The sequence below is a fragment of the Pelodiscus sinensis genome, chromosome 19 (genome assembly GCF_052426305.1).
Source record: "Pelodiscus sinensis isolate ZL-2025 chromosome 19, ASM5242630v1, whole genome shotgun sequence".
NCBI classification, from domain to species: domain Eukaryota; kingdom Metazoa; phylum Chordata; order Testudines; family Trionychidae; genus Pelodiscus; species Pelodiscus sinensis.
Genome location: NC_143070.1, coordinates 3,762,017 through 3,780,603, shown reverse-complemented (window position 1 = coordinate 3,780,603; position 18,587 = coordinate 3,762,017). Strand labels below are relative to the sequence as shown.

Here is an 18,587-nt window from a genome sequence, read left to right as displayed (position 1 = left end):
GGCACTGCCCCAAGGGGAAAAGGGGGTGTAGGAGTAGTATAGTGGGGGTGCGGTTAAAAAAAAAAAAAAAAAAAATATAAATATATATATATATATAAAAAAGGAAAAAAAGGGGGGGAGACAGGGGTGCACCGTAGCGGATAGGGGTGCACCGTATGTATGGATGTATAGACCCAAAGGACGAGGTAGATTGAGGGCAACTGAGGTTACGGAGATGGATGCAGGGAAGCTGCTGGAGTGGCTGGCTGATAACCAGCGCCAGCAGCAGCAACAACAAACTCAGCTCCTCCAACAAATGGCTGAGCAACAGAAAGAACAACAAAGGCTGGTGAGGGAGTTAATGGAGCAGCAGCAAGGGCAGGTCGAGCGCTGGCTCCAGGCAGGGTCAAGGGGCCCGACAGGGGCCACGACGGAGGGAGCCGGCGTAGGGGCAGCCCTGGCACTACCCTTGAGGCTAGTGAAAATGACCCCGAGTGACGACCCCGAAGCGTTTCTCATAACGTTTGAAAGAGTGGCCACGGCAGCCAGGTGGCCCGAGGAGAACTGGGCGACCCTGCTGGCCCCATACCTTACGGGCGCTGCGCAAGGGGCCTACAGGGGTCTGGCAGCACGAGACGCTTTACACTATCATAAAGTAAAGGAGGCCATCTTAGACCAGGCAGGGATCACGCCGGAGACGCACCGGCAGAGGTTTAGGACGGAGAAATATCGGCCAGGCGAGCGACCGAGAGCGGTGGTACAGAGGCTCAAAGAGGCGGCCATGAGGTGGCTGGAGCCGGAGAGAAAATCATCCATGCAAGTCGTGGAGATGGTAGTGTTGGACCAGTTCCTGCAGATCCTGCCCCCAGATAGTCGCCTGTGGGTCCGACGCCACCAGCCCACTACCCTGGGAGAGGCTACTTCTATATTGGAGAATTACATGGCAGCGGCAGGGGGAGAAGAGAGGGTGGAAAGGGGTCCTGAAGGCCCTGGGGGTCGTGGGGAGCGCGGGAGAGCACGGCCCTCAAGGGCCCGCGGAGGCTGGGGCGCGCCACCCATACCGTGGAAAAGGTGGGGGGAGCCTTCCACCACACCCCCACCGGGACCCCCAAAGGAGAACCTGCCCCGGGAAAAGCCGGCAGTCGCCCCGAGACCCCCGGAGGCACCGACACCCGGCGCCTGTTTCGAGTGTGGGCAAGAGGGACACTTCCGCAGAGACTGCCCGTTCATGGACTGCTCATACGGGAGGGCCCTGATGGCCGACCAACGGGCTAGGAGCAGGGCCGACGACAAGATCACCGTACAGGTAGGCGTGGCAGGGAAGGAGGTATGGGCCCTCGTGGACACAGGGTGCAACCAGACGATGGTCCGGGAAGCGTTGCTGCCCCGAGGAGGTACAATGGGCCCGACAATAGCGATGCAGTGCATCCACGGGGACGTGAAGCACTACCCGACACAATGGGTCCTGATTACAGAGGGGGGCCAACAGCGGAGGTGCCGGGTGGCCGTGGCCCCGGGCCTGGCTTACCCCGTAGTGCTAGGGCGGGACTGGCCAGGACTAACACGACTCCTCCAAGAGTGGGGAAAGGTCCATCCCACCCAGGCGGAGAGGGCGGAGTCACGACCCCACGCAACAACGCCCCCGCGGGAGGCCCAGGCCGGAGACACGCCAAGCATCGATGATAGGGGAAGAGCGACGGCGGACGACCACGAGTTCGTACGGGAGCAGTGCGAGGACGAATCCCTGAAGCATGCATGGGAGCAGGCGGGGAATACGGCGGAACCAGACAGGACCGGCAAGAGGGGACCTCGTTTCGAGGTAAGAGACGACCGACTGTATCGGGTAGTCTGCCCCCCAGAGCAAAGAGGAGAGGTATGGCAGCTGCTGGTGCCAGCCCGGCGGCGGTGGCGAGTGCTGGAGGCAGCGCACGCCAACCCCTGGGCAGGACATTTAGGGAGCGAAAAAACACTGCAGCGCATACTGCAACGGTTTTATTGGCCGGGGGTTCACAAAGAAACCAGAGACTTCTGCGACTCCTGCCCGGAGTGCCAGCGAGTGGCGGGGAAGAGTGTGGCGAGAGCTCCGCTGGTACCCTTGCCAGTAGTGGATGTGCCTTTTAGGAGAATAGCATTGGACCTAGTGGGGCCCCTCGAGAGGTCAAGAAAGGGCAACCGATACATTTTAGTATTGATAGACTACGCCACCCGCTACCCGGAGGCGGTCCCGCTCCGCAGCACGAAGGCCCCGGTCCTGGCCGAGGAGCTGGTTAAGGTATTCTCCCGGGTCGGGTTACCCCAAGAAATATTAACGGACCAGGGGACAAACTTAACAGGGCGAGTCCTAGCGGAGCTTTGCCGCCTACTCCGGGTGAAGCAGCTCCGCACATCCGTATACCACCCCCAAACGGACGGGTTGGTGGAACGTTTTAATAGGACCCTCAAAACCATGCTACGGAAGTTTATAGAACTAGACCCCCGGGATTGGGACCAGTTCCTCCCGGCCCTACTGTTTGCCGTGCGGGAAGTACCCCAAGCTTCTACCGGGTTTTCCCCGTTTGAGTTACTCTATGGGAGACAGCCTCGGGGCATATTGGATCTTATCAAAGAGGAATGGGAAGAACAGCCCCCCAAGGTACAAGGGATGGTCCCGTACATTTTAGGACTACGAGAGAGATTGAGAGCCGTAGGAGAACTGGCCCAGGGTAACCTCCGCAAGGCCCAAGCGAGACAAGCGCGCTACTACAACCGAGGGGCACAGGTGCGGACCTTTGCCCCGGGAGAGCGGGTTCTGCTGCTGCTGCCGTCGGCAGAATCAAAGCTATTAGCAAAATGGCAGGGCCCCTATGAGGTCATCCGGCAAGTAGGTCCCGTGGATTACGAGATCAAACTCCCGGACCGGCGAAAAGGGGCGCAAATCTACCATGTAAACCTGTTAAAAAGATGGAGGGAACGGGAAGGCCTCATGGTCAGTCTGCAGAAGGCGGAGCCGGAATTGGGACCCTGGGGAGGCGACATCAAGGACGTGGAGGAAGAGGCCCCCCTGGGAGCGGAGCTGACGGAGCCCCAGAGGGAGGGGATGAGAAGCCTGCTGCGGGAATTTGCAGACGTGCTGTCGACTCAGCCAGGCAAGACCACGGCAGGGTATCACCATATCCAGACGCCACCCGGACAAAAGATTCGAGAACCCCTCCGCCCGCTACCTCGGAAGATGTGGGACCCCGTGCAGGAGGAGGTAAGCAAGATGCTGCGGATGGGGGTCATACGAGAATCCCGGAGCGCCTGGCGAAGCCCCATCGTGCTCGTCCCCAAGCGGGACGGGACCCTGCGGTTCTGCATCGATTTCCGAAAGGTGAATGCCATCTCCCGAATGGATGCCTACCCGATGCCACGGGTAGAAGAGTTACTGGAGAGACTGGGGCGGGCACAATACCTGTCGACATTAGATCTGACCAAGGGATATTGGCAGATCCCACTCACGCCCACGTCACAGGCAAAGACTGCCTTCGCCACGCCATCGGGACTGTATCATTTTATCACAATGCCCTTCGGATTAAACGGAGCGGCGGCCACCTTCCAGAGGGTCATGGACCAGGTGTTGCGAGACCATCAGGCATACGCCGCCGCCTATATTGATGATATCATCATTTTCAGCGCATCATGGGAAGAGCACCTGACACACGTCCGAGCGGTCCTACAGGCGTTAAAGGAAGCGCGACTGACAGCCAACCCGGCCAAGTGCACCTTTGGCCAGGCAGAAGTGGCATACCTGGGGTATGTGGTAGGAAGGGGCCACTTGAGGCCGCAAGTGAACAAGATAGCGGCGGTCCAGAACTACCGGGCCCCGACCACGAAGAAGCAGGTGCGGCAGTTCTTGGGGCTGGCCGGATATTACCGCCGATTCATCCCGCAGTTCGCCACCATCGCGACCCCCCTAACAGACCTAACGAGAAAGGGTTACCCGGAAAAAGTGAAGTGGACGGAGCGGTGCGAAGAGGCATTTCAACAGCTGAAGCAGAGGCTTACCTCCGCACCAGTACTAACACAACCCGACTTCACTAAACCCTTCATCGTGCAAACGGACGCGTCCAATTTAGGGGTGGGGGCGGTCCTGGCTCAGGACCAAGGAAAAGGGGATAGACCCATTGTGTACCTGAGCCGCAAACTACTGCCACGAGAACAACAGTACTCCACCATAGAAAAGGAAGCGCTAGCACTTAGGTGGGCGGTAGAAATGCTGAGGTATTACCTCTGGGGCAACACGTTCCGATTAGTGACGGACCATGCACCCTTAACGTGGATGCACAACATGAAAGAGGTTAACCCCCGGGTAATGAGATGGTACCTGTTTTTGCAGCAATATTCATTTATAATAGTCCATCGGGCGGGGCGAGAGCACTCAAACGTAGACTTTTTGTCCCGGTGTGTTGAGAGAGAGGAGGTAAAAAGAGAGACAAGAGAGACTAGGGGGGAGGGGTGTGACGGGGGAACTTACCCCCGCACTCCCAGCCACGGGGACCGCGGCCCCGCGCCCCACGGGGAAGGTCAGCGGGGGACAGGAACCCAGCCCCGCGTGCCGGAGCCGGCGGGGCAAGGGGAACCCGGCGTGACTGGCGCGCATGCGCAAGACGGCGCGGCTGGAACCCGGCCAGCGCTAGGACCCAGGAGCGCAGGGCCGGCGCCCGGAAGGGCGGGGGCCGGCCAGACGCCGAGCGGGGAATTCAAAAGGGGGGAGGAAGGAGCAGCAAGGGGGGCTTGGGGAGAGCAGGGAGGATTCTGCTCTCAGCCTCCTCCGCAGGACCCGAGCAGGACCCCACCGGGAGCGGCGGGGAGCCCAGCAGCAGGAGCGGCGGGGAGCCCAGCAGCAGGAGCCGACTGCGCAGCGGGGACGCCCGGAGCGGAGAGGAGCCGGACGGAGCCAAGCCCCACCAGGGAAGGAACGGCCGGGGAGCGGACCGGAGAGGATCCAGCACCGGAGCCGAGGCAGAGGCAGTGAGGCTGTCGGCCCCGGGAGGACCGACAGGGGGGGCCCGCGTCCAGGGGGACGACAGGATAGAGACCGGGATCGGGAGGTGCCAGGCACACGAAGGCGGGGACCCTCGGACTCAGGGAGGGGCGTGCCCGGTGGCCCCCGAAGAGAGACTCGGTTACACCACCTCTGCTTTGTTCCAGCCCTGCGCCCATAGGCTTCAGCCTTGCCCCTCCTGCTTGGTTCCTGGATCTAGCTCTGATCTTTGGCCCTTCTCCAGCTATAACCTCAGCTCAGGGCCTTGGCTAGGGGAGATCAGAGGAGCCTGCGCAGCAGGACCAGGCAGTGAGAAGCCCTAGACAGCAGGAAAGTGGGTGGCAAAGGCCTTGGGAAGTCCCCTTGTGATGTGGTGGGGGATATTTTCCACTCTGGTCCTGAGTTCATTCTGGTTTTGCAATCACTGGTTGGTTTGTGGTGCTGTGTGTGATTCCTACTGTCCTGCCCTGCTCTGCAGTGACTGTGTGTGTGCACGTGCCTCAGTTTCCCTGGGGCACTGCAGCACTCTCTGGATGAGGAGGGGGAGGTTGGGTATGACTCACTGGGGAAGCGGGTTCAGTCTATCATGTCCTGAGGACCATGTGACAGCAGATACACCTTGGGCCTGGAAGCAGGACAAAGCAGGAGGTGGGGCCACCTGGGGACAGTGGCTGAGAGTGAGTTCATTTTTTCCCCCTGGCTTAGGGGGAAGGGAGCCTAACTGGCCTGGGGGGGCCAGGACAGGGGCTCTGGGCCTCCCTTTCCCCAAGATGAATTGTACTAACTGTTCCTGGTTCCCGTAACAACTTCCTGTAACAAGGCTGTGCTATGCTGCGTCCCTGTGGACCAATACACCTATTCTGTTGGCTGGCTCAGAGTCACATGTGACTGCGGATGGGGGTGCAGGGGTCTGGTGACTCCCCCACACTCCGTGACACCCCACAAGGGGTCTTCCGTGACCTCACCCCCTCACAATGTGATCTGCCTGCACAGCAGTCTAGGCATGCATTGAAGAAGAATGGCTGTCACCAATCAGTCTTTTTTGTGGCTGCTCGGGGGTGTGACCCTGTTTGGTTTTGGGGTTTTTTGCATGAATTTAAAAGCACACAGCTAAATAAATGTGCAACAGTCAGGTTGCATTCTTCTTCAGCGAATAGAAGGGTGTCCTATGCAGCTTCATATTCTGCGTATGGGTACGGCCAGCTCAGGGAGCGGGCTACCTACACCGAGAAAAACCCCTTCTATCAACGTAAGAAGTGTCTTCAGTGCCAAGGTATAGTTACAGTACCATCGATGTGCTGCAGAAGGGTAGACACATCCTACAACTACACCAGCCTTATTCTGGAGTCAGAGTATCTACAATGGGAATGGTACCTGTATCAGGTAGGACCCAGAACATTGTAGATGAGAGCCTTGTTAACAATACAGACCTTTACCAGTATAGCTCTGTTGTTTGGTTTGGGGGTGCATAGATAAACCAAACTGTGCTTTCATTGATGCTGTCTGGTTTGCTCCTGTGGAACGGAAGAAGCTAATAACTAGAAAGCTGTGCCTTTAAGGGTGAGCTGTTGTTTTCATCCACAAAAAATACAACCCCCAAACATTTTGTGACTTTGCATCAGTTTAGCCGAATTGGTTTAGTGGGGGAGGAGGGGTAACTCCCCTCCCTTGCAGTATTCCCTGTTAGCTGGGTGCTTGCATAGATTCCAATATTACCCAGCTGATTAGCAGACCCTATAGCTAATTTTTTTTTGTTTCTACTGGTGGTGCATATTCACACATGTCATGGTGCACACACAAGTTTTTTCTGCACACAGATGGAAATGATTGGAGGGGGCATTCCCCCCCCCCCCCCCCCCCGCCCCGCCAACATTCCAAAACAAACCAAAAGTTTAATTCCAAACATTCTGATTTTTTTTTGAAACATTGTTGGCGTTGTTCCAAAATGCCCTTACGTTTTTTTTAAAGGACATCCATCAAATGTAGAGAAAAATATTCAACGCTAAAACCAACCGAGCCGAAGAAAAAGCAGTTCACTTTCTGCGGGTTCTCCAGCCTGTTTTATAGCGGAGACCAGACCCTATTGCTCACTTCCGGCCTCGGAAGCTATTAAATTGCTCCCTTCCCCCCGTTTTTTCCAGAAATGCCAGTAAACCCGAAAAACCTGTAGCAGTACTTGGTTGCTGTGGATTTCAACCAGCGTTTCTGGTCCAGTGTCGCTCAAGCTCAGAAAGTTTCTTTCAATTTCTGCCTTTGTGATTTTATCTGTCTGGAAGTTCTCTTTCCTCTGCTCTCAAACAGACAAGGAAGTGGGAACGCATTTATCACACCACTAGGGTTCCTGATTTGATGGCAGTTTGCTGTGTTGCTTAATGCTTTCTACATGGATTTCTCACCCAATTATAGTCATCATGGTAACTCCTCCCCCAGGAATGTATTTCACCCCGTTATCAAACAGGAACAGAACATCTGTTGCACGGGTCTCTCTCTCAGCCGACCGGTGGCTTTGCATTCAGAGTTGATGCTGCAGGAAAAGGGTGAGTTTATGATTTTTATCTCAGGGGCCTAATGAGGTGGGTACTTGAGGGGAAGGTGGATACTTGGCCCAAGCAGGCAGGGGATGGGGTGAAAAGAAGCACTCTGAAAAGGAAATGCAGGGGACGGAGGGGGATGAGGTGGGAAAGATGGTGTCTCATCGAAAAAAGAGGTGTGAGAAAAGAAATTTGGGGTAGGAGAATGTCAGATCTTTGCGCTTAGGGCAGTTACGGAAGTGTGGTTTGGGGAGAATGGCAATTCATTTTTGTTTGGTCCAAAAAACCCTCCGTTTTCCAGACGGGGGAAAGAGTTCAGATGGGGAAGATTCGACTGTGACTTGCCGGAATGTTCTGGCACATTCTCCTTTAACCGGGGAGACTTGGTGGCTCAATGCTGACACGCAGTGGTGATCTTCAGCATTGCAGCCTGGCGATAGGGCCGTGTGTTCAGGGCTAACCTGCACCCAATGAGAGAACGCTGGTTTGGGGGAAGAAAGAGTCCAGCCTTGACAAAATGGGGCAGTGAGGCCCAGTGAGCATTGAAGTGGGTTGGCATTCTACGCCCAGCTCTGCTAGTGGCCACTGGGTGACCTCAGGTCCGTCACTGCCCAGCGCCGTGCCTCGGTTTCCCCCGCTGTACAGTGGCAGTAGTGATAGTGAGCTCCTTTGGGAAGTGCTTTGAGATCTTCTGAAGGTAACAACTAAGTGTGATAAGGTGGCTACGACTGAGAGCCGATGTTCAATTCTTAACTCTGTCTTAAACTCCATGGCTGTGTCTAGACCGGCCAGTTTTTCTGGAAAATTAGCCACTTTTCTGGAAAAACTTGCCAGCTGTCTACACTGGCCGCTTGAATTTCCGCAAAAGCACTGACTTCCTACTGTAAGAAATCAGTGCTTCTTGCGGAAATACTATGCTGCTCCCGTTCGGGCAAAAGTCCCTTTTGCGCAAAAGGGCCAGTGTAGACAGCTGAGATTTGTTTTCTGCAAAAAAGCCCTGATCGCGAAAATGGCGATCGGGGCTTTTTTGCGGAAAAGCACGTCTAGATTGGCCATGGACGCTTTTCTGCAAAAAGTGCTTTTGCAGAAAAGCGTCCGTGCCAATCTAGGCGCTCTGTTCCGAAAATGCTTTTAACGGAAAACTTTTCCGTTAAAAGCATTTCCGGAAAATCATGCCAATCTAGACATAGCCCATGTGGGCTCTTCAGCCAGTCATGTAAAGCTGTATTTCTCAACCTTTTTTTATAAAGTACCCCTTTAAAAAAAATAAGTACCCCCTCCCGTACCTACAGTTTTCAGACACACAAAATGTTTTTCTACCATTGCTACTCATTTGTTTAAACATCTTAATTGTAGCCGGGCAGGCAATGATATTTTTTGGGAGTAAAAAGTACAAAAATAATAAAACGCTGTAAAACAAAAATTCATTTTTCTCCAAATTTGAGTTGTGTTGATGTACCTCTCAGACGTCTCTTGAGTACCCCTGAGGGTGAGAAACACTGATTTAGAGAAACAATGACACATGCCCCAATTTTCAGAGGTATTAAGACACCTGCAGATGCAAATACCTGTAAAATCTCTAATATAATGCACACCACTGTATAATGTGCACCCTTACTTTTGAATTTTATCATCATGAAAAAATCTATACTCCTATATATAATGCACACCCCAACTATTGATTTACTTGCTTTTTTGAAAGTCTATATCATGGCGTGCCCCTTTGGGGGGGCGTGAAAAAATTCCAGGGGGGGCACGAAGTGACCCAGCCGTTCCCCGCTCCCCCGTCAATCTCCTCCCTTAAGTTTTGCTGCAATTTCTGTTTTTTGGCCTCAGTCAGTTCCTTTTTTTTTTACTCAACAAGTTTTGCTTCGGGGGGGAGGGGAGAGCATGAGAGTTTCTCAAAAATCGAAAAGGGGGCATGATGCCAAAAAAGGTTTGGAACCGCTTGTCTATATGCTTGCTAGTCTATGGGAATAAAATTCAACTTCATATCCATTTATGTGTCCATGTTTATAATTTATTTTCATAAAAGTCAGCAATTAATTAACTATAAACTATTTCATATGACAAGTAAGACATCAATTTCATATTATGTATTGTTTTTAAATATTTTAAAGCATTCTAAGAATCTCTGCCATTTCAGTTGATGTTGATTTCATGTTTACTGCGTTGGCATAGCGGAGGTTTGTCGTCTTCTGACACGGAACTGCCAAAATAAAACTTTAAACAATAACTGCTATATATAACGTACACCCTGACTTTGACCCAAAAAAATTTGGAAAAAAAGTGTGCATTATATTAGAAATTTTACAGTAGGTGCCTAGTGGTATTTTCAAATGCAGGTTTGAAATTTCCATTGCCTTGGGCTTCAAGTCTCCAATTCCTAGCCAACTCTCTCTGAAATCCTTACATGACTTATGCACCTACATCCCTTTGAAGAGCTGGGCTTCTGAGAACAACTAAAGTGTTTTCACGTTACCCAAAGCACATGTTTGTTCTTCTCAGTTACAGATTGCGGGGGTACGGGAAAATTTCAACACTCACAATGGACATTTCTGAAAGTTACAAATGACTGAAAAGGGTCAGGGAAAGGTGACTCGAATGGAAACAGGCTTGCGACCACAGTTCACAACAGTGCTCAGAAATACTCCCTGAGGTCTCGTCTACACTAACTCCCACCGTCAGTCTAATCTGCGTGACTTGAAGTTGACGTACTTACCATGCAGTAAGGTCATGGGGGCTGTTCTCCTGTTGACACCAGCTACCCTTCTTGTCCTAGTGGAGTACCTGCATCGACTGGAAAGCGCTCAGAGATTGATTTATCGTGCCTAATCAGACATGATAAATCAACAACCGATGGATCGATCGCTGCAGCATCGATCCACCATGTAGTAGAGACCAGCCTAGAAACAGAATATTGTTGCAGGACAAATCTGTTTTTCTTTAAACTCCAGCCCTGGGCCACAGAATGACTCCATTTTTTGGGTCTATTAACATAATTCTGGGGTGTATTAACAAAAGTGTTATTTTAAACATGCAGGATAAATACATGGGAATGTTTTCTTCTGCATTGGAGTATTCTGTCCAGTTTTAGCCATCACACTTTACGAAAAAAGGGGGAGAATCCAGAGAAAGCAACACACATGATCAGAGGTTTAGAAAACAGGATATGCGAGGAAATGTTGAAAGAACTGGGCATATTTACTCTAGAGAAGAGAAAGCGGAGTCATCAAATCTGTAAATAAAAGATTATTATAATGAGGATGGAGATCAATTGGTCTCAAGGCCTTCCAGAGGTTGGACATAATCTTCAGAAAATTTAGGTTGGCTCTTAGAAAGCACTTTCTAATTATAGTCAAGCACTGGAACATTTTGTGGAATCTCCAGGTTTTTAAGAATAGGTTAGACAAACACCTGTCCGGGATGGTCTAGGTTTACATATTCCTGCCTAACATATGGGCGTGGACTTGGTGACCTCTTGAAGTTCCTTCCAGCCCTTTACTTCTATGATTTTACACCGCTTAACCCATTTCCATGTATTTGTCCTGAAAGGTCAAATTAATTTCAGCCAGAGAACTTGTGTCTGGTCTCTTGTCGTCTCTGGTATAAGAACAAAGCAGACGGTAACTCAAGGGACGAAACCTCAGGAAATTGAAGAACATCACACTGGGACTGTCACAGCTGACCAGAAGTAATTCTGTAGCAGTGGAAGAGTTGGTTGGACACTCGGGCAGCTCGGTTCCCAGCTAGTTCCAGATGGAGAGGAAAGATGAACATGGGAAGCATTACTCACCTGGAAAAGGTAACCCGACGGCCACTCCTTCCTCCTTCTTTCAGGGGGCTCGGGGAGTGAAGCGTGTTGAAAAGCATTACACCTCAAGGCCTGGTTTGCACTACGCAGGCCCTGGGCCATCCCAAGAGAGGTGCAGGGCCTGGAGCAACTCCCCCTTCAGTGCCCCAAGTGTGGGGCTCAAAGCAACTCCCCTCCTGCAGACAACAGCAAGTGCCGTCAGACCAAAATTTGATACCCACCTGGCTGAGGGTTGGGTCCTGGAAGAACTTAGAATTGGGAAGGGCAAGAAGTTAGCAGCTATCCAGATGAGATCAGAAATAAATATCACCCTATAGAACCCTGCCTAAATCTTTGAACTTTCATTCCCTTTTTTAAAGGACGTGAGGGACATGGTACATTAACTTTGCTGGCTAACTTTGTTTGGGGCAAGCAACTCCATTAGGTACTAATGGCCTTTTCTCTTTCAGAAGATAGGTGTTCATGTGGCAAAATTCTTAGACACAAGTCGAAAATTGCAGCTGGAGTTTTCTTTCTTGCTGGAGTTTTCAGTTGTTGGACCGGTGAGTAAACAGCCTTTTAGTTAACCTGGTATTTGTTCCTTTCAGACCTGCACCCTGTCTTCCCAGTAGCGATGTGTCTAAACCTCATCACGGCTACCTCCCTCTCCACTTCCCTTCTCAGTTAGAGCAGCATTATAATTCCCAGAGCAGTGTTGGCCTGGAAACCGAATTGAATTTCCCTGAGAAACATCGAGTGTTTTGAATTTTTGCCCTCCCCGGTCACAGACAAACACAATCGTCTGGTAGATGGGGAACCAAGTTTAACATCCCCCTCTGACTGATTCTGAGCAAAGACTCAAACCCAGGTTTCACACCTCCCAGATGACTGAGGCATGGCACAGCCTTATGGCACCCTGCCTCGTTTTGCCTTCTCTCAGGGATCCTTACATAGTCCAAAGGAGGATGAGGCAAAATTTCCCTACTGGGGTTCTACTTCATTACTTCCAAAGAAACTTGAAATAAAGTTTCTCCCCTTGGGTTCTGGGGGTTGCACAACCCTTGTTCTTGAGGGGTGTGTTTCCCAGTCCCGGCCAGGAGACCCTGGAGCTCTTTGCTTGTAGAAGAGCTTCTCTTTCTATGAGCACTTCCCTGCAATAGCGCACAAGAGGCCTTTTATTCCATTAGGTGCCTGTGAGTGGCCTGGATTTAAAAGGGGACAGCAGCTCCCCTGAGAGCTGCTCTGGGGTGTCTTTGGCTCTTGTTTTGATCAGAAATACACCCCCCTCTCCCAGATCCACAGAGAGCAACAAAAGCAAAAGTCTAAGTATGGGGAGGGAGGGTTCTTCTTTCGCTTCCTGCTCCTGTGACACAGAGAAGCGGGACAGGAGAGAACTAGTTTCTTTCTTCTTTTCAGTGATGGCATTTAAAACCCAGCAGTCATGCCCGCCCCCTAGACCTGACTCGTGTGCGGATGGCTGGATCGGGTACAAAGGGAAATGCTACTATTTCACAGAGGCCGAAGGGAACTGGACCTACAGCCAGAGCCGCTGCTCTGCCCTGGGTGCCTCCCTGGCTGGGATCGACACCAAGCAGGACCTGGTAAGGAAGACACTAGTTTCTTGTTCTCGATGGCAAGCTCCGTAACCTAGGACGGCAGTGCTGGTGACTGACTCATTTTAGAGTTCTAGGCCTGGAATGCTAGTCAGTTCCAGGGTTCTGGGTTTGGAATGCTAGTCAGCTGTTCTAGGGTTCTGGGTTTGGAATGCTAGTCAGCTGTTCTAGGGTTCTGGGTTTGGAATGCTAGTGACTGACTCATTCAAGGGTTCTAGATTTGGAATGCTAGTCCGTTATTCTAGGGTTCCGGGTTTGGAATGTTAGCGACTGACTAGTTCCAGGGTTCTGAGTTCTGAGTACTGGTGCCTGGCTCATTCCAGGGTTCTAGATTTGGAATGCTAGTGACTGGCTATTTCCAGGGTTCTAGATCTGGAATGCCAGGGTTCTAGATCTGGAATGCCAGTCATTCCGTTATTCTAAGGTTCTGGTTTCGGAGTGCTGATTACTGACTTACGCCAGGGTTCCAGGTTTGGAATGTGAGTGACTGACTAGTTCCGGGGTTCTGAATTCAGAGAACTGGTGACAAGCTCATTCCGGGGTTCTAGATTTGGAATGCTAGTCAGTTGTTCTAAGGTTCTGGGTTTGGAATGCTGGTGACTGATGTATGCCAGGGTTCCAGGTTTGGAATGTGAGTGACTGACTAGTTCCGGGGTTCTGAATTCAGATAACTGGTGACAGACTCATTCCGGGGTTCTAGACTTGGAATGCTAGTCAGTTGTTCTAAGGTTCTGGGTTTGGAATGCTGGTGACTGATGTATGTCAGGGTTCCAGGTTTGGAATGTGAGTGACTGACTAGTTCCGGGGTTCTGAATTCAGAGAACTGGTGACAGGCTCATTCCGGGGTTCTAGATTTGGAATGCTAGTCAGTTGTTCTAAGGTTCTGGGTTTGGAATGCTGGTGACTGATGTACGCCAGGGTTGGAATGTGAGTGACTGACTAGTTCCGGGGTTCTGAATTCAGAGAACTGGTGACAGGCTCATTCCGGGGTTCTAGATTTGGAATGCTAGTCAGTTGTTCTAAGGTTCTGGGTTTGGAATGCTGGTGACTGATGTACGCCAGGGTTGGAATGTGAGTGACTGACTAGTTCCGGGGTTCTGAATTCAGAGAACTGGCGACCAGCTCATTTCTGGGTTCTAGATTTGGAACGTGAGTGGCTGACCCATTCCAGGGTTCCAGCCCTGAAGAAACAGTCTCTGGTCCTTGTAGTGGTAAAGAAGCCAAACGGCATGGAAGTTTCAGTAGCTCATCAGAGCTGTCAGCTTTGCCGGACCCCCAGGAAAGGTGTATGTGTGTGGGGGGCAACTCCCTGCTCTGGAAGGGGCGGGGCTGAAGGTGGAAGAAGTGGGAGCAAGAACAGTCAGTTCTTAGAGTCACCTGCCCCAGCACTCGCAGCCGAGCTGAGCAGAGCTACGGCAGCAGTTCTAAAGGGTCCAAAGGGCTCTGGCCACCACCTAAGTAGTAGCAATGGCTCAGTGCCCCTTATAACAGCTGGGACACAGGGCAATGGGTCTCTTTGCCCTCCCCTCCCCACCCATTGGCAGGCCTGGGGTAGCTAGATTCAAACTTGGCATGGATGAGATCACAGAGAGTGTACATGGAATGGCAGCTCCCATTATAAGCCTATTGCATTTTTCAAAGGGACAAGTAATTTTGGGGTGACCAATATCAGATGCCCACAAGGGGCCTGAACTTGAGAAATTGCTAAATTCCCACCCTCTTAAAAATCAGAGCTTGCCAAGGCTTCTGACAAGGGCCCCCCCAAAATCACGAGCTACCTTTGCAAATCTTGATTTCTCTTTGAGGCCTCAGTTTTCCCATCTGTAAAATGGGGTTAATAATCCTCGTAGTTGTCTGTCTTGTGGCTGAGCCCTTGGGGCAGCAACTGTCTCTCAGTGTAGGGACATCAGATGAGCAAAGTCACCAAGTTCAGTACCTTCTCTCACAAGCAATCTCAACTTCTCACACTCCACCTTCAAATTAGTTAGGGTGTTTGCCGATTGGTCAGCTATTCCAGACCTTCTCTCCCTTGGAAACTTCTAATTTCCAGCTCTATGATTATCTGTTAGTGTCTAGAGCCCCTCGTAGATATCAGGGCCTCTGTGCGCTGCACAGACACAGCGAGAGACAGTCCCTGCCCCAGCTGAGATCAGGGCAGTGAACCAGCCGGGATGTGCCTTACCCATGCCACAGCATGATGGAGTAACATGAAGGAGTGACGGAAAGCCAGATTTTTGTGACATTGTGCCATGTCCCACAGAACCAGACCTCTTCCTGCACCAGCTTGGCCATGCACACCGCGCCAGATCAATGCTCTCCGTTAGCCCAGTCGCTAACGGCCGTGGCTCACAACAGCTCCCTCTTGGCTTCTTTATCCACACCAGGATTTCATGCTGCGGTACAAAGGCACCACAGACCCGTGGATAGGACTCCAGAGGGGCACTGATCGTGAGTGGAAATGGGTGAACGGCACCAAATTCAACCTCCTGTGAGTTTCTTTGTTCCCCTGGGACGCCGCATCAAGCCGAGCCGGGTTTATAGCTGGAACTCAGGAGGTTTCCAGGCCTGGCTTGTTGATCGGGGCTTGCCTTGTAGAATAAGGCTTTGGCCAAATTGCTAGGGGGACGTCATGGAATCGATCAGGGCAAGGCTTTGGATACATCAGAGGCTGAGCTGCTGAGGAAGAGCATTCAGCCAGTACCTGGTCCCTGAGGGCTATGAAGCCCTGGTCTAAAGGGGAGAACGTGTTCAGGCTGGAGGGACCAGGACTTGAACCACACGGTCCCAGGAAAGAGGGCCGTGGAAACCCTAAACCTAGGTGGGCGGATGAAAGGAGGCTTGGGAGCCAGACCCTGTTCCATATTTTAGACCCCAAGAGAAGGGTGATCCGGTTTTAAAGCCCTTTGCGCTGAGTGGCTGGTTTCCAGGCACCTCGGAGGGAGACGGAGGCAGGGGAAACTGAGGCAGGGCCAAACTGGGTGCTTTCAAATCCCCTCTTGCTTTTCTGCCCAGGTTTGAAGTCAGGGGGGATGCAGACTGTGCGTATCTGAAGGAGACTGCAGTCAGCGCTTCGCGGTGCTACATCATGAGAAGCTGGATCTGCAACAAACCCTATGCCTCGTCAACGGAGGGAAGGTTCACGCAGACACACCAGGGAGATGCCAGAGCTTAAGGACTTAAATCGGTTCGACTCTGAAAACTGAGAGCAAACCGCTGCACTGTGGGAGTACCGATGTGTCCTTTCTTGGGGTCTCGACATCAAACGGGCTCTGTTTAACAGTGAACAGATGCTGCTGGGGTTTCTCCCCTCCTTTGCAATCAGACCCACCAGCTTATCTCTGAAATCTGAGACTCAAATTGGGTTTTCCATGACTCTCACAGTGTCCCTCTCCTCACCTTCTCCAGCCCTTCAGAGACCCTCTTGACGGCCCCCCAGCTCACAGTGAATTCCATAGGAGCGCACAGTCAACCTGTGGAACTCCTTGCCAGAGGATGTGGTGAAGACTGGGACTTTAACAGAGTTCAAAAAAGAGCTAGATAGATTCATGGAGATTAGGTCCATCAATGGCTATTAGCCAGGATGGGTAGGCATGGTGTCCCTAGCCTCTGTGTGTCTGTAAATGGATGACAGGAGAGAGATTGTGTGAGGATTCCTGTTGTGTTCCCGGCATCTGGCATTGGCCACTGTCAGCAGATACTGGGCTGGATGGACCTTTGGTCTGACCCAATATGGCCATTCTGATGTTCTTCTTGGCACGTCTAGAAACCAAACACCGAAAGAATTGTCTGATTTTAGGCACCCATGTTCGACAAAGAGCTTGGCTTTAGCCTCTCTGGGCCTCAGTTTCTCCAAGTCAGAGCGATGTGGCCTGCTGATTCAGGCACCTGGGTGCTATCAGGCTGAGGCGTGTAGTGCCTTTTAGTGCTGGCCTGCTGCTAGGTCATGTGGTTTTTATTTCTCTTTTATAGCCTCCGTCTAGGAGAGATACATTGTCCCTTTCACTGTTTATACGGCCCTGGGGGCAGGTAAATCCTAAATACAGATTAAATTCTATTATCAGTGACGCTTCTGCCATCGATTCGCTGGGAGCTCTTGAACAAGAGCCGTTTGCCAGAGTGCTGGAGGTTCACAGCCTCTTTTGCTGCCTAGAATATCGAGTCAGGAGTTTGCAAATTTGAGAACTTAACGCAGCAGAGAAGCACCTTATAGAGCAGATTTCGGTGAGTCATTTGCTGCCCTCTGCCTCAGTTTCCCCATTTGCAAAACAGGGCTAACAATGCTGACCTCCTGTGTGAAGTGCCTTGTGGTCTACTGATGAGAGGCAGGGTGTGATTGTTACATTATCGATGGATTTTCTTTTCACACGTTATTTCACATAGGGTCCGTGCGGCCGATGGGAGCTCTGTTGTGTCATTCTGGGTCAGCTCACGCTTGCAGTCGGGTTTCCAAGTTCACATTATCTCAGACTAAACTGCAAGCAACCGTTTTGCTTCCTTCTGAACTTATAGCTGCATTTCAAGGAGTGTTTGTACGACCTGGAGTTCCGTTATATGTTCTTCATGGAGTGTGGGGGAGGTTCCGTTGTTTGATAATGTGAATTGTGTAATAAATGTGAGCATTTTATCTGTGTATAGAAGATGTGTGTTGTCAAGCGGTGATAGTTCCCTTGGGATTGTAGAATGATGGATACAGCCTTGCCTGGATACAGATTTCTATCTGCAAATATCTACTGATAGAAACAGGCCTCTACAGATGGACAGCCAACCAACTCTGATTAAGGATCGTCCCACTGGCAAATACACAAAGCCAGTCTTCTGCAGCCACACAGCATAGTCCTGACTAGTGCCAGGTGACATTTTTTAGATGAACTTTATTTTTCAACCAATAAATGCAGATTTGCCGGCAGTGAACCCTATTCTGCATTTGGATTGGTTTCACCAAATTGTTTGGGGCAGAAAAAACAAACCCTCTAAGAACGTCAAATCAAATCTAAATGTTTCGTTTCAACCTTTCTGCATTTTGATTTTCAGTTCGGAACGACCCGGCTGCCCGATTTCAGTCAAAACCCCTTTGGTAAGAGTTACTCACAGTGAAGCATTTCCGTTTTGCCAACACATTGTATAGCCTGGCACTTTCTAGTTTTAATGTGTCAAAATTTTTAGTTTGGCCCCAAATATAGATTTTTTCCAGAATTGCCAGAGAGCTGAATAAATCTATTATTTGTGTAGCTCTAATTCTGAACACCTGACGTTTTAACTGAACTGAAAGCTGACAGTGCCTCCCAGAGCATAATAATGCCCTGTCTTAATGCCTGGGTACCACCCTGCCCGCTTACTACTTCTGTCTCCGATATAGCGTTCTTACCAGCCAATGGATAATATACTGGGCTGGGTTTTATCATAGGATCATGAAACTTTGGAACTGGAAGAGACTGGAGAGGTCATCGAGTCCAGTCCACTGCCCTCACAGAAGGACCAAGCACCATCTTGATCATCCTTGAGAGAGGTCTGTCCAACCTGCTCTTAAATATCTCCAGTGATGGCGATTCCACATCCCCCCTGGGCAATTTATTCCAGTGTTTAACCATCCTGAGAGGCAGGAAGTTTTTCCTAATGTCCAACCTATGTCTCCTTTGCTTCTTGTCCAGTTTAAGCCCATTGCTTCTTGT

At 51.1% G+C, this 18,587-nt stretch overlaps 1 protein-coding gene across 4 annotated transcripts; it reads left to right on the top strand.

The window, feature by feature from the left end:
* Window positions 1-6,967: 6,967 nt before the first annotated feature.
* On the top strand, window positions 6,968-17,548 carry LOC102460371 (C-type lectin domain family 2 member B-like). 4 transcript variants are annotated; one of them, XM_075914192.2, is made up of 6 exons: window positions 6,968-7,518; window positions 11,068-11,317; window positions 11,776-11,868; window positions 12,722-12,906; window positions 15,179-15,366; window positions 15,931-16,072. In XM_075914192.2, the coding sequence occupies exons 2-5, from the start codon at window positions 11,272-11,274 to the stop codon at window positions 15,362-15,364; spliced, it is 510 nt and encodes a 169-aa protein (XP_075770307.2). In that variant the 5' UTR covers window positions 6,968-7,518; window positions 11,068-11,271; the 3' UTR covers window positions 15,365-15,366; window positions 15,931-16,072. The 4 variants fall into 4 exon arrangements, with proteins under 4 accessions (XP_075770307.2, XP_075770308.2, XP_075770306.2 ...); XM_075914193.2 differs by having other exon boundaries at window positions 6,980-7,518; window positions 15,303-15,366; XM_075914191.2 differs by having other exon boundaries at window positions 6,984-7,518; window positions 11,779-11,868; window positions 15,303-15,406; window positions 15,931-17,548.
* Window positions 17,549-18,587: the final 1,039 nt, after the last annotated feature.

Coding starts and splice junctions, on each gene's coding strand:
- LOC102460371 (XM_006110608.5), top strand. CDS start 11,272: ATGGAGAGGAAAGATGAACATGGGAAGCATTACTCACCTGGAAAAG. Junction 11,318..11,775: donor GCATTACTCACCTGGAAAAG/GTAACCCGACGG, acceptor TTTCTCTTTCAG/AAGATAGGTGTTCATGTGGC. Junction 12,907..15,302: donor TCGACACCAAGCAGGACCTG/GTAAGGAAGACA, acceptor TATCCACACCAG/GATTTCATGCTGCGGTACAA.